We start from the raw sequence: 11,343 nt of genomic DNA on the forward strand, positions 1-11,343 counted from the left end.
GTTCTCTGTATTTCCTGAATTTGAATGTTGGCCTGCCTTGCTAGGTTGGGGAAGTTCGCCTGGATAATATCCTGAAGATTGTTTTCCAGCTTGGTTCCATTCTCCCCATCACTTTCAGGTACACCAATCAAACATAGATTTGTCTTTTCACATAGTCCCATATTTCTTGGCAGCTTTGTTTGTTTCTTTTTACTCTTTTTTCTCTAAACTTTTCTTCTCACTTCATTTCGTCAATTTGATCTTCAGTCACTGATACCCTTTCTTCCACTTGATCGAATCATCTGCTGAAGCTTGTGCATGTGTCATGTAGTTCTCATGCCATGGTTTTCAGCTCCATCAGGTCATTTCAGGTCTTCTCTACACTGTTTATTCTAGTTAGCCATTCGTCTAATCTTTTTTCAAGGTTTTTAGCTTCCTTGCAATATTTTTGCAAATCCTCCTTTAACTCTGAGAAGTTTGTTATTACCAACTTTCTGAAGCCTACTTCAGTCAACTCTTCAAAGTCATTTTCTGTCCTTTTTTGTTCCATTGGTGGCGAGGATCTCTGACCCTTTGGAGGAGAAGGGGCACTGTGATTTTTAAAATTTTCAGCTTTACCGCTCCGGTTTCTCCACATCTTTGTGGTTTTATATCCTTTTGGTTGATGCTGGTGACCTACAGATGGGGTTTTGGTGTGGACGTCCTTTGTGTTGAAATGGATGCTATTCCTTTCTGTTTGTTAGTTTTCTTGTTAACAGTGAGGTCCCTCAGCTGCAGGTCTGGTGGAGTTTGCTGGAGGTCCACTCCAGACCCTCAAACAGGGATTACTTGGTGTCACCTGTTCTCTCCCATGCATTTAAATCCAGGGAGAGAATGTACATATGCTTTCTGCTTATTTTTTATTAGTATGTTTTCCAGTATTTGTGCCAGAAAGGAAACTGAAAAAATAAACATATTATATCAAAATATTGGGAAAATGGGGCCCTTAGCACACAAGATCTGTGTCTGCACTGCTGTAAGAGCTCTGTTCACTTGAATGCTGCGTGGAAAATTCAACGCAATTTATGCAAAGTCGTTGAAATCCTGTGTTAGTCTCTGTGCTGCAAGTCGTGACGGTAGTTTACAGGGAGAATCTGGGTGCCCTGCATTGGCTCATCTGTGGCAAGTGTACTGAGCACGTGCTCCCCATTTTTGGTCATTCCCCAGGGCAGTCACCCTCTGCCCTGCATTTAGAAGGATACTTTTATTTCTGTTGAAGGAAAAATGGCTTTGGTTCCTGTGACCACTGCATTCTGCCTCCCATCAGATCAGCTGGGAGGTTTGTTGTCTAATCTCTATTGGTGAAATCTTCTGTCATCCCTGTCCTGCCTGTCTCATCAGGAATCTGCAGGAGTCTGAAGAGGAGGAAGCTCCCCAGGAATCCTGGGGTGAAGATTATTTGACTCTCTCAATTCCTCCTGACATGTCTGCCTCATACCAGTCTTACAGGAGCACCTTTCACTCATTAGAGGAACAACAAGTTGACTGGGCTCTTGACATGGGCAGTGAGTATCCATTGTGAAGGTGATAAAGCTCCAGTTCATGTCCCAAGTAGAACCCATAATCTTGGGGCTTTCTGCCCCTGGTTGAGCTGAAAGTTGCCATCTCTGTGGGTTTAACCTATATATCAATGTAGATTTCAATCACTCTGGAGTCGAGTCTGAAGCACAGGCATGGCGTGGTTCAATGAGCTTTAATATCTTCACTGAATGTATCCCCATTTTCTGTGTCTTCTCGGTTGGCTTGTTTTAGCTCATCTGTCCATCGTCTTGCTGTTATGTTTTCTAGATAAATGACTGACTTTTCACCCACAAAAGCCATAATAGCTGATGCTTCTGTGTAGAACCAGGTCTCATTGTAACTCAAGAGCTGGTATATTACACCCCTGCATGAAATCTCAGTGTCCACAGTGTCATAAACTATCAAATCCTGGGTATTTGATGTGAGAAACCTGAATATTACAGTCTCTCTCCGACGAGGTGTTAGAACTATTTGCCTAAAATCTCTTGGGAAGGTCATTGCTCATTTGTGTACACAAACCTAGGACAGATGACACTGGGAAGATAACATTCCAAAACAGGGGAATTTTGCCCAAGGCTCCTGAAAGGAACCAAGTCAGTTCTCTCAAGACTTGACCTCAGGCCTGCGGTTATGTTTCTCTCAAAGTCTTCTGTTCCCACACTGAGAAGACTGATGTCCCTGTGTTAGGATTGGACAGAGGAATGTTTCTGTGTGCAAGGAAGAGCTGCTTCATGTAAGAGGCCCCATCTGAATTTATTTGCAGGACACTGGTGTGATGAATTGAAAAAGGAGGACCAAGAGGCCACAGGTCCCAGGTGAGTCTGAGAAATTGTGGACAGTTAATTTGCTGTTGACACCTAGAGACGCCAAGTGCAGGGAAAACAGTACATGCTGAAAATAGTGATTTTGCCTTATCAGACAAGTCTGAATTACACCTACTAATATTGCTTTTGGTTTTCATTACAGTAAATATTTAGGTTTCCATTTCTTCCTCCCCTTATCATTTACTAACCTACTATAGGTGGACCATACTTCAAAAGCTCTATTCTCATGGTGACCACATGGAAACTTGAGCACAATTGATGGAAAATTATTGATCACAGCCTTTTCATGATCACTGTATGCTGTGTGTCCTGAGGGCACTGACTCAGAGTGTCCTGTTACTCCCTCGTCAGTGTGTCACCTGGACAATTCGCCAAGCGCGCACTGTCTCTGTCTCTCTCTCTGCCTCTGTTCTCTGTCTGTCTTTCTCTTTCATCCTTTTCCATTTGGCCCTGTTCTGTCCCAACATGAAGGCAATAATTTGTTACCTCCTTCAGTGATCTATCATTTTTCTTTCTTGCCCACTTCCTTATGCTACCCATAAAATCTAGTTGGGGCTCTGTTGTGTCTGATTTCTCCTGACTTATTCTTTACTTTTTCTACTTTTCCAGACTCAGCAGAGAGCTGCTGGAGGTAGTAGAGCCTGAAGTCTTGCAGGACTCACTGGATGGATGTTGTTCGACTCCTTACAGTTATCTTGAGCTTCCCGATTCATGCCATCCCCAGGAAAATTCCTTTTACTCATTGGAGGAACAACACGTTGGCTTTTCTCTTGGCGTGGATGGTGAGTACCTTTCTCTGAAGGTGATAAGGATCCACTGAGTGTTCTGTATAGAGATCATATTCCTATTCCAAGTGGCCGTTAGTGAGTTGAGAGATGTCATTGCTGCAGTGAGGACCTATAGGCACATGTAGGTTCAATGAAGCTCTAGTTCCAACTGGAAGCCCAGACATGGGATGGGTCAGTGAGCATGGCTCTCTCCCTAGTCTCAGGCCATGCCTTTGGCGCTCTGATTCTACTCTCATGACATTGGACCTGGGCAGATGTAACAAATTCAGAGAAGTACGATTTTGACTCAAGGTTTGTAGATTTCCTTTCTCACTCTAATTTCAGTGTCTAAAATCCTCACAACCATGAACAATCTGAGTATTTAATGAGACAGGGCTGAATAGTGCAGTTTTTCTCCTAGAAATCATTTGAGGGCATTTGCTTTAAATTGATTGGAAAAATACAGCATAACCATTTGCACAAACTTGGGACAAATGATACTGGGATAACGATCTAGCAGAAAAGGGACATTTTACCCTTAGCTTCTGGGACAAAAACCAAGGAATCTCTATCATGACCAGCCTTCAGGCCTCCTGAAATGTATCTCCCACAGTGTCCTATTCTTATGCTGAGGAGCCTGAGGTCCCTGTGTAAGGATTAGACAGTGGATTGTTATGTGTGTAGGGGAATCAGCTTCATGTGTCTGAATTTATTGCAGAAATTGAAAAGTACCAAGAAGGGGAAGAAGATCAAAACCCACCATGCCCCAGGTAACTTTCAGCAATTATGGATGCTTAATTCTTTCTTAATACCTGGAGACGACAGATCCAAGAGAAAGCAGTGTTTTTGGTTTCATGTTTTTAATGAAAGCTGAATTACTCCTACTGATATTGCTGTTTGTTTTCATTGCAGTAGAGGTTTAGGTTTCCATTTCTTCCTCCCATTATCATTTACTAACGTACCATAGGTTGATCATACCTATGGTCAATAATTTTCCATCAAATGTGCTCAAGTTTCCATGCAGTCACCATGAGAATACAGCTTTTGAAGTATGGTCCACCTACAGTAGGTTAGTAAATGATTAGGGGAAAGTAAAAGCTGTACTCTCATGGCGTCTGCATCGAATTTTAATCACATTTTATGGAAAACTATTGAGCTCACTCTTCATAATCACTGTTTGCTGTGTGTCATAAGGGCTCTAACTCAGAGTGTCCTTTTACTCCCTTATCAGTGTGTCACCTGTCCAATTCACTGAGTTCGCGCTCTCTCTCACTCTCTCTCTCTCTGTCTTTCTCCTTCATTGTTTTCTACCTGGCCCTGTTCTATCCCAACATAAAGGCAACAATGGTTTACCTCATTAAAAGGATCTATCCTTTTCCTTTTTTAACCACTTCCCGATGTTACCCCTGAAATCTAGTTGGGGCTCTGTGGTGTCTGATTTCCCCTGGCTGCTTCTTTAGTTTTGTCTCCTTTTCCAGGCTCAACGGGGTGCTGATGGAAGCAGGAGAGCCTGAAGTCTTGCAGGACTCACTGAGTGGATGTTATTCGACTCCTTCAAGTTACTTTCAACTACCTGACTCATTCCAGCACTACACAAGTGCCTTCTACTCACTTGAGGAACAGCACGTCAGCTTGGCCCTTGACGTGGACAATGGGTCTTCTACTTTGACGGTGATAAGGTTCCAGCTGGGCTTCCAGATGGGAGTCATATTCCCACACTAAGCAGCCCTTACTAAGCTGAGAGATGTCATTGCCGCAGGCAGGACTTACAGGCACATGTAGGTTTGAATGAAACTGTAGTTCCATTTGGAATCCCAGAGATAGGATAGGAAAGTGGGCAGAACTCTATTCCATTCTCAGACCATGCAGTGGCAACCTGTGCTCAGTCTGAAGACACTGGACCCAAGTTAGGTGTGACACGTTCACAGAACTCTGCAGCACATACCGAGAGTGATCTGTCAGATATTCTAATTTGAACCAGGTATCTCTGGGTAGCTACAAAGTTCCTCAGGGATTTCATTTTACGGGCATGTCTCTGAGCTTCTATGCCTGCTCAAGGTCAGTGTCATCTTTGTGTTTAACTCATCCAACGGTGTTACCCTGGTTTCAATGAACCTCCCCCCATTCTTTGTATCTTCAGTGTTGGTTTGTTTTAGCTGATCCACCTGTAACACAGGAGGGATCCTTGGCTGAGGATTGTATTTCAGAACCACTGACTGCTCTTGACAATTGTTAACCCACTAGGCTCCTTTGGTTAGAGAAGCCACAGTCCTTCAGCCTCCAATTGCTATCAATACGTAGGAAGACCACAGCTAGATGGACAAACAGCGTGGAGAGCCCTTAGCCCTGCTCCTCTCAATTCCATCCTGTAAAGAACAGGAGCCAGGAGCCGCTGGCAGGAGACAGCACGTCACCCGGGACTCTGCCGGTGCAGAATATGCACAATGCCATGTTCTTGCAGAAAACGCTTAGCCTGAGTTTCATAGGAGGTAATCACCAGACAACTGCAGAATGTAGAACACTGAGCAGGACAGCTGGCCTGTCTCCTTCACACAGTCCATGTCACCAGAAATCACACAACAAAAAGGAGAAGAGATATTTTGGGTTCAAAAAAAGTAAAAAGATATTGTAGCTACATTTCTGTATTTTGAACCCCAAATATTTCCTCATGTTTTTGTTGTTGTCATTGATTGTGGTGACATGAACTCGTTTGTAGAGGACAGATCAGCTGTCTGGCTCAATGATCTACATTCTGAAGTTGTCTGAAAATGTCTTCATGATTCCATTCAGCCTAAACGTTTTGCCAGGAACACTGCAGGGTCAACACTGTGAGTTTCCAACCTCAGCCTATCTATCTGCGGGCATAGAAGGTCTAGTTTGTCCACCACCATTATCGTGACATCAGGACTGGTTACTTGGTTAAGGAGGGGTCTAGGAGATCTGTCGCTTTTAGAGACACCTTACTTACAATGAAGTATTTGGGAAAGTGGTTTGTAAAGGTATAAACGTTATGTATTCCAATGATCATCCTCTAAACATTTTATCATTTATTAATCTTCCCTGCCTGTGTCTATTATTATATTCATATCTCTACACTGGAAATTTTCCATCTCAATTTTTATTCTGCGTCTCTTTTTGCTAGTGTCTGCTGTTGAAAAAAAAACATTCTCTGCCTGAGTTTTAATTTTTGTCCAAAGTTATTTTAATCTATACAATTAAAAACTTTTGCCTATCACTCTGGACTGTTGGATTGTTTTTTACATTCAGTGTTAGAATCTTTTATTATGCTGATTGGTTTTGGTGGGTACTGATACAAATTAATAAAAAGATTTTCATTTCTCTGTTTATTTTCTAATCTCTTCCACATTGTAGGCTATGTTTATCATATGCAGCAGAATATATTTACTACATTTCTTGATTCTAATTATTTTATTCTTTGTGAGTGTGTGTGTGTGTGTGTGTGTGTCTATGTGTGTGTCTGTGTGTGCCTTTGGCATTTAGGAAGGGTTGCATAGCTCATGTTTAATATTGCACTAAAAATGTTTTTGATAGTTTTCCCCCCTTTGAACTAGGCACACTTCTAATATTTGGTTTATACATTTTAAATTATGACTTTCAATATCAAAGATTTCCATAAGACAGCAAATTACATATGCGTTATCTTTTTTCTACCTCCCTTAGCTGCCACTTCTGGTTTTTTTTTGTATTTTTTTAGTAGAAATGGGGTTTCACCGTGTTAGCCAGGATGGTCTCGATCTCCTGACCTTGTGATCCACCCGCCTCGGCCACCCAAAGTGCTGGGATTACAGGCGTGAGCCACCGCGCCCGGCCTGCCACTTCTCCTAATAGTAATTGAACGTAAACATACACTAGTAACATTCTGTGATTGTCTTCTTGGCCCCACCTTGGTTTTTGGTTAGATCCACAATTAAATATAATAATGCTCATGAGCTATTCAAAAGTGAATGTCACAGTCATCACTTGCTGAGTGGTACTCATCCTTAACAGAGTCCTCATGAGGGAATCAGGTCTCGCTGACCTTAGCATGTTTAATAATCTTATCTCATGGCCTTGATGCATGGATCGCATGACTGGGTATAAGGTGCTCGCCCAAAATGATTTTTCTTGAGTTTTTAGGAGATATTGTCTTCCCTGGGGGACATACACGGTGTATGTTCTCATTGTGGGATTCTATTTTGTTCTTCCAGGACCTCTAATTTCTGCCAGTTACTTCGTTCATGTGTTCTCTTCACCACGAGTCTCCAGAGGATGCTTCCTCTGTCCAGGCCTCCCCATCTCCCAGCAGTTCTGCATTTCCAAGATTGGCACCTCTGGTCCTCTGCACGGTAAAGCCCCTTCCTTTCAATTCCCCAGTAGCCAGTGCTGTAATCCACCAGGTCTCAGGCATGATCTGTTTCTCCACACGCTCTTTCTGAGGATAGTTTTTCCTGTGTTCTGTCATGAACAGGCCCGCCCTGCTGTTCTGGCCTCGATTTGCATAGTGTGTCCTGCTCCGTCTGCAGTTGTGTGGCTCTCAGACCCAGCTAAAGACAATCTCCCGAGGGCCACAGTGTTCCCTAGCCCAGGTGTTTAGGGCCAGGGTTACGGGTGGGATTTTTGACTCTCTAAGTTAACCCCTAGGGCTTTGAAGTGTCCGTTGAGAAATTCAGCGGTCATCATCCTAGGTGGACTTGCTCTCTCTTATCCTCCTACTTCTGCTATGCTTTTCTAGTATTATAGTTTATATTTAGTTGCATAATCCATTTTGAGTTAGTTTTTGAGTGACTTTGAGGTTCAGGTGATTTTTTTTCCTTTGGGGATATGCATTTCCAGTTGTTTCTGCAAAATTTGTTGACAAGGGAGTGCCTTCTCCACTGAATCATATTTGGACCTTTGTCAATCCATTGGCTGGTTGAGACTGGTGAGAGGACTGTCCTGGTGTTTGGACAGAGAGACTGGGCATGAAGTCGGGTGGTTCTTAAGGGAAAAATTAAGGAAGGCCCATTTTTGTATGAGGCATAGGAAAGCCCCAAGCACAATTGGGGTACCCTCTACCAGCATGTTGCAGCACACTCATCTCTGCTGTCTCCACCTCTCCTGTTGCAAAAGCTTGGGTGTGCGTAGACACTGAGGTTGAGTGGTGTCTTTGGGCACTTTTGAGCATTGACACCGAAGCTCCAGCATCAAATCTTAGAATATCAAGGAGCCGGGTGGATCACCTGAGGTCAGGAGTTCACGACCAGCCTGACTAGCATGGTGAAACCCCGTCTCTGCTAAATACAAAACAAATTAGCCAGGCATGGTGGTGCATACCTGTAATGTGAGCTACTGGGGAGGCTGAGAAAGGAGAATCGCTTGTGTACCTGGGAGGTGGAGGTTTCCGTGAGCTGAGATCACACAATTGCACTCCAGCCTGGGCACGAGAGCAAAACTCCGTCCCCCAAAAAAATAAACAAATAAAAATAAAAGAATATCAAGCAGCCAAAGAAGCAGGAAAACATGACACATAATGAAGAATCTAATGATCTAGTTGAAATTGAGACACATGTTGGAAATAGAAGAAAAGGACATTAGAACAGTTAGTATAATTTTAATTAAATGGAGAGGTTGAAGATTTTTTAAATATCAAATTCTCTAGATAAAAACTATGATTTACAGTCTGAAATGGAGGAAGGCACTGAACTAAACATTGCAGAAGGGAAGATTATCGAACTAGAAGGAATAGAAGTTGAAACTAACATAAATGAAACACAGTAACAAATGACTTGAAAACATAAAAAGACCATCAGTATAAAAACTTTAAACACCCTCCAGAGGGCTAAATGGAATCCTTGAAGTGTGTGTAGTGGAGAAGAGGGACAAAGATATTTAAAACATATTGGATGGAAGATTTAGAAGCTCCATGAAAAGCATAAATTTCAAATATTACAGAAATACAAATACGAAAGATGAAAGAACATGTTACATACAGAGCACTGCCTAGAAGGATGGCATAAGATTGCTCATAGGAAACTTTACAAACAAGAAGTTTGCAATAAAGCACTTAGAAAAACTGTCGCCTACAATTCTACACCTGGTCAAATTATCTTTCAAATATAAACATGAGATAAAATATTTTTGAAGAGAAAACAAAAGGATCTCAATTTGCAGATGGTGTGATCCTATGGATAGAAAATCCCAAATAATAATTGCAAATGTAAACACACATAAATGCTCACAGACACCACACACACACCACGGAGTTAATAAGTGAATTTAGCAAACATTTGTGTTAGCAATGAACAATCCGAGAAGAAAACTGACACAATGATTTCGTTTATATTAGCATCTATAAGAATAATATACCTGGGAATAAATTTGTTCAAGAAGGTGCAGTACTTGTACACAGACAACTCCTGAACATTGCTCGAGGTCATGTGGTCCTGCACCCACGGGCAAAGGGATGGTCTGGGCTCAAAACACAGCCCTGCCCGTCCACAGCAACCCATGAAATTGGTGGGAAAGCTGACAGCCGAGTGGTGGATTGGCTGTTTTTCCCCACCCTTCTTTTTCTCCGGAACAGTGACCTCCCGTCACCAGGAAGCCGGCTTCCTTGGAAGAAAAGCAAAGGAAGGGAGGGGATTCCCAAACAACCTCCCTCCCTGGGGTCCAGGCAGCGTAGGTCTAGGTCCCCCTAATAACGGAGGTCTCCTCTGAGTGAGCGATGTGAGCACATGAGCAGACCTGCTGGTAAAAGGGGACCAGCCTGAATTACCAGAACTTCGGGAGGCCGAGGCAGGAGGATCGCTTAGGCACAGGAGTTTGAGACCAGCCTGGGCAACATAGAGACATTTTTTTTTGTAGAGACGCAGTCTCTACAAAAAAAATTAAAAAATAAAAAAAAATTAGCTGGACTTGGTTGAGCCTGGGAGGTCGAGGCTGCGGTGAGCCATGATCGTGCCACTGCACTCTAGCCTGGGTGATGGAGTAAGATCCTCTTTCAAGTAATCCAAAATGAAAACCAAAAACAAGGACAGAAAATGCAGAGAAGATCCAGCACCATGCTAACCTCAGAGGCGGCGGCGGGGGTTGGTGGTGATCCCCTGGAGTTTTTTTCTTAAGACCCTCATTCTGTCCAGGCACGGTGGATCACGCCTATAATCCCAGAGCTCTGGGAGGCCGAGGCTGGTTGCCTGGCTTTGGGGAGATTGAATCCCCGCAGCACTAGGGGGCTGGAGCGTTCTCAAGGGCAGCCTCTCTTTCAGCTCATTAGCAGCTCATGCATTTTGCTCTTAGATGACTCAGAGGCAGGAAATCAAATCATCTCACTTAAGTCACTAAAAAACTGTCGTTAAACTACTAAAGATGCTGTGCTTTCGATCAGAGGACAGTGCATTTCTTCATTCACTGAAGCCTGGCTGAGCCCTCCTGCTGTGGGAGGCCGCCCCTACAAGAAACGGAGCTCCTGCCCCCAGGTTCTCCTGAGTAGCTGAGGGACCTGGACAGGAAACCAGGCCTGCAGAGTGGAGGGTTCTGCTGAGAGCAGAGTCATCACCACAGCCCGTCCCCAGGGAGCCCCACATGGAGGCTGCATAAGCAAACGTGGCCCACGGGAGGCAGGATGTACTCACCAGGCTTGAAGAAGGGGCTGGGGGCTGGGATGCCTGTGCCTTTCACAGGGCGTGTAGCCCACCCCACACCTCACTCTCTTGGGTCTAGCTGCTGAGCTAACTTCCAGAATTCCGGAATCACAAACTCAACTCGGGTTGGAAACAGTGCGGGGACTGAGTCACTGGTTCCATGAACTTGGGGTGGGGTCCAAGAATCTGCATTTCTCACAAGTCTCAGGTAACGCTGATGCTGAAGGCCCAGGGACCATACTTTGAAGACCCCTGGCCTGGAGAGGCGAGGTCGAGGGCCAGGAGTCTAAGCAGGCTAGAGCCAGCCTGCTGCCTATTTTTGTAAATAAAATTTTGTTGGATCACCTCCATGACCGTTTGTTTACGAATCCTCTCAGGCTGCTTGTTAGCTCCAAGGCCAGGGCTGAGGAGCTGCAACAGAGACTGGCTGGCTGGCAAAGCCTAAATTATTTACTATCTGGTCCTTTACAGAAAGAGTCTGTGGGCCGGGCGCGATGGCTCAAGCCTGTAATCCCGGCACTTTGGGAGGCCGAGACGGGTGGATCACGAGGTCAGGAGATCGAGACCATCCTGGCTAACACAGTGAAATCCCGT

At 44.0% G+C, this 11,343-nt stretch overlaps 1 protein-coding gene across 1 annotated transcript in view; it reads left to right on the top strand.

Annotated features, from left to right (window-relative positions):
- LOC105510212 (neuroblastoma breakpoint family member 21-like) overlaps positions 1-6,347 on the top strand; it is a 31,755-nt gene extending 25,408 nt beyond the window's left edge. Inside the window, 5 exon segments of the mRNA XM_011939871.1 lie at positions 1,360-1,523; positions 2,303-2,354; positions 2,973-3,145; positions 3,849-3,900; positions 4,609-6,347. Of these exon segments, the coding sequence (XP_011795261.1) occupies positions 1,360-1,523; positions 2,303-2,354; positions 2,973-3,145; positions 3,849-3,900; positions 4,609-4,852 (685 nt within the window). The 3' untranslated portion in view covers positions 4,853-6,347.
- Positions 6,348-11,343: the final 4,996 nt, after the last annotated feature.

This window comes from Colobus angolensis, unplaced genomic scaffold (assembly GCF_000951035.1).
Source record: "Colobus angolensis palliatus isolate OR3802 unplaced genomic scaffold, Cang.pa_1.0 Scaffold185, whole genome shotgun sequence".
Taxonomy (NCBI): Eukaryota; Metazoa; Chordata; class Mammalia; order Primates; family Cercopithecidae; genus Colobus; species Colobus angolensis.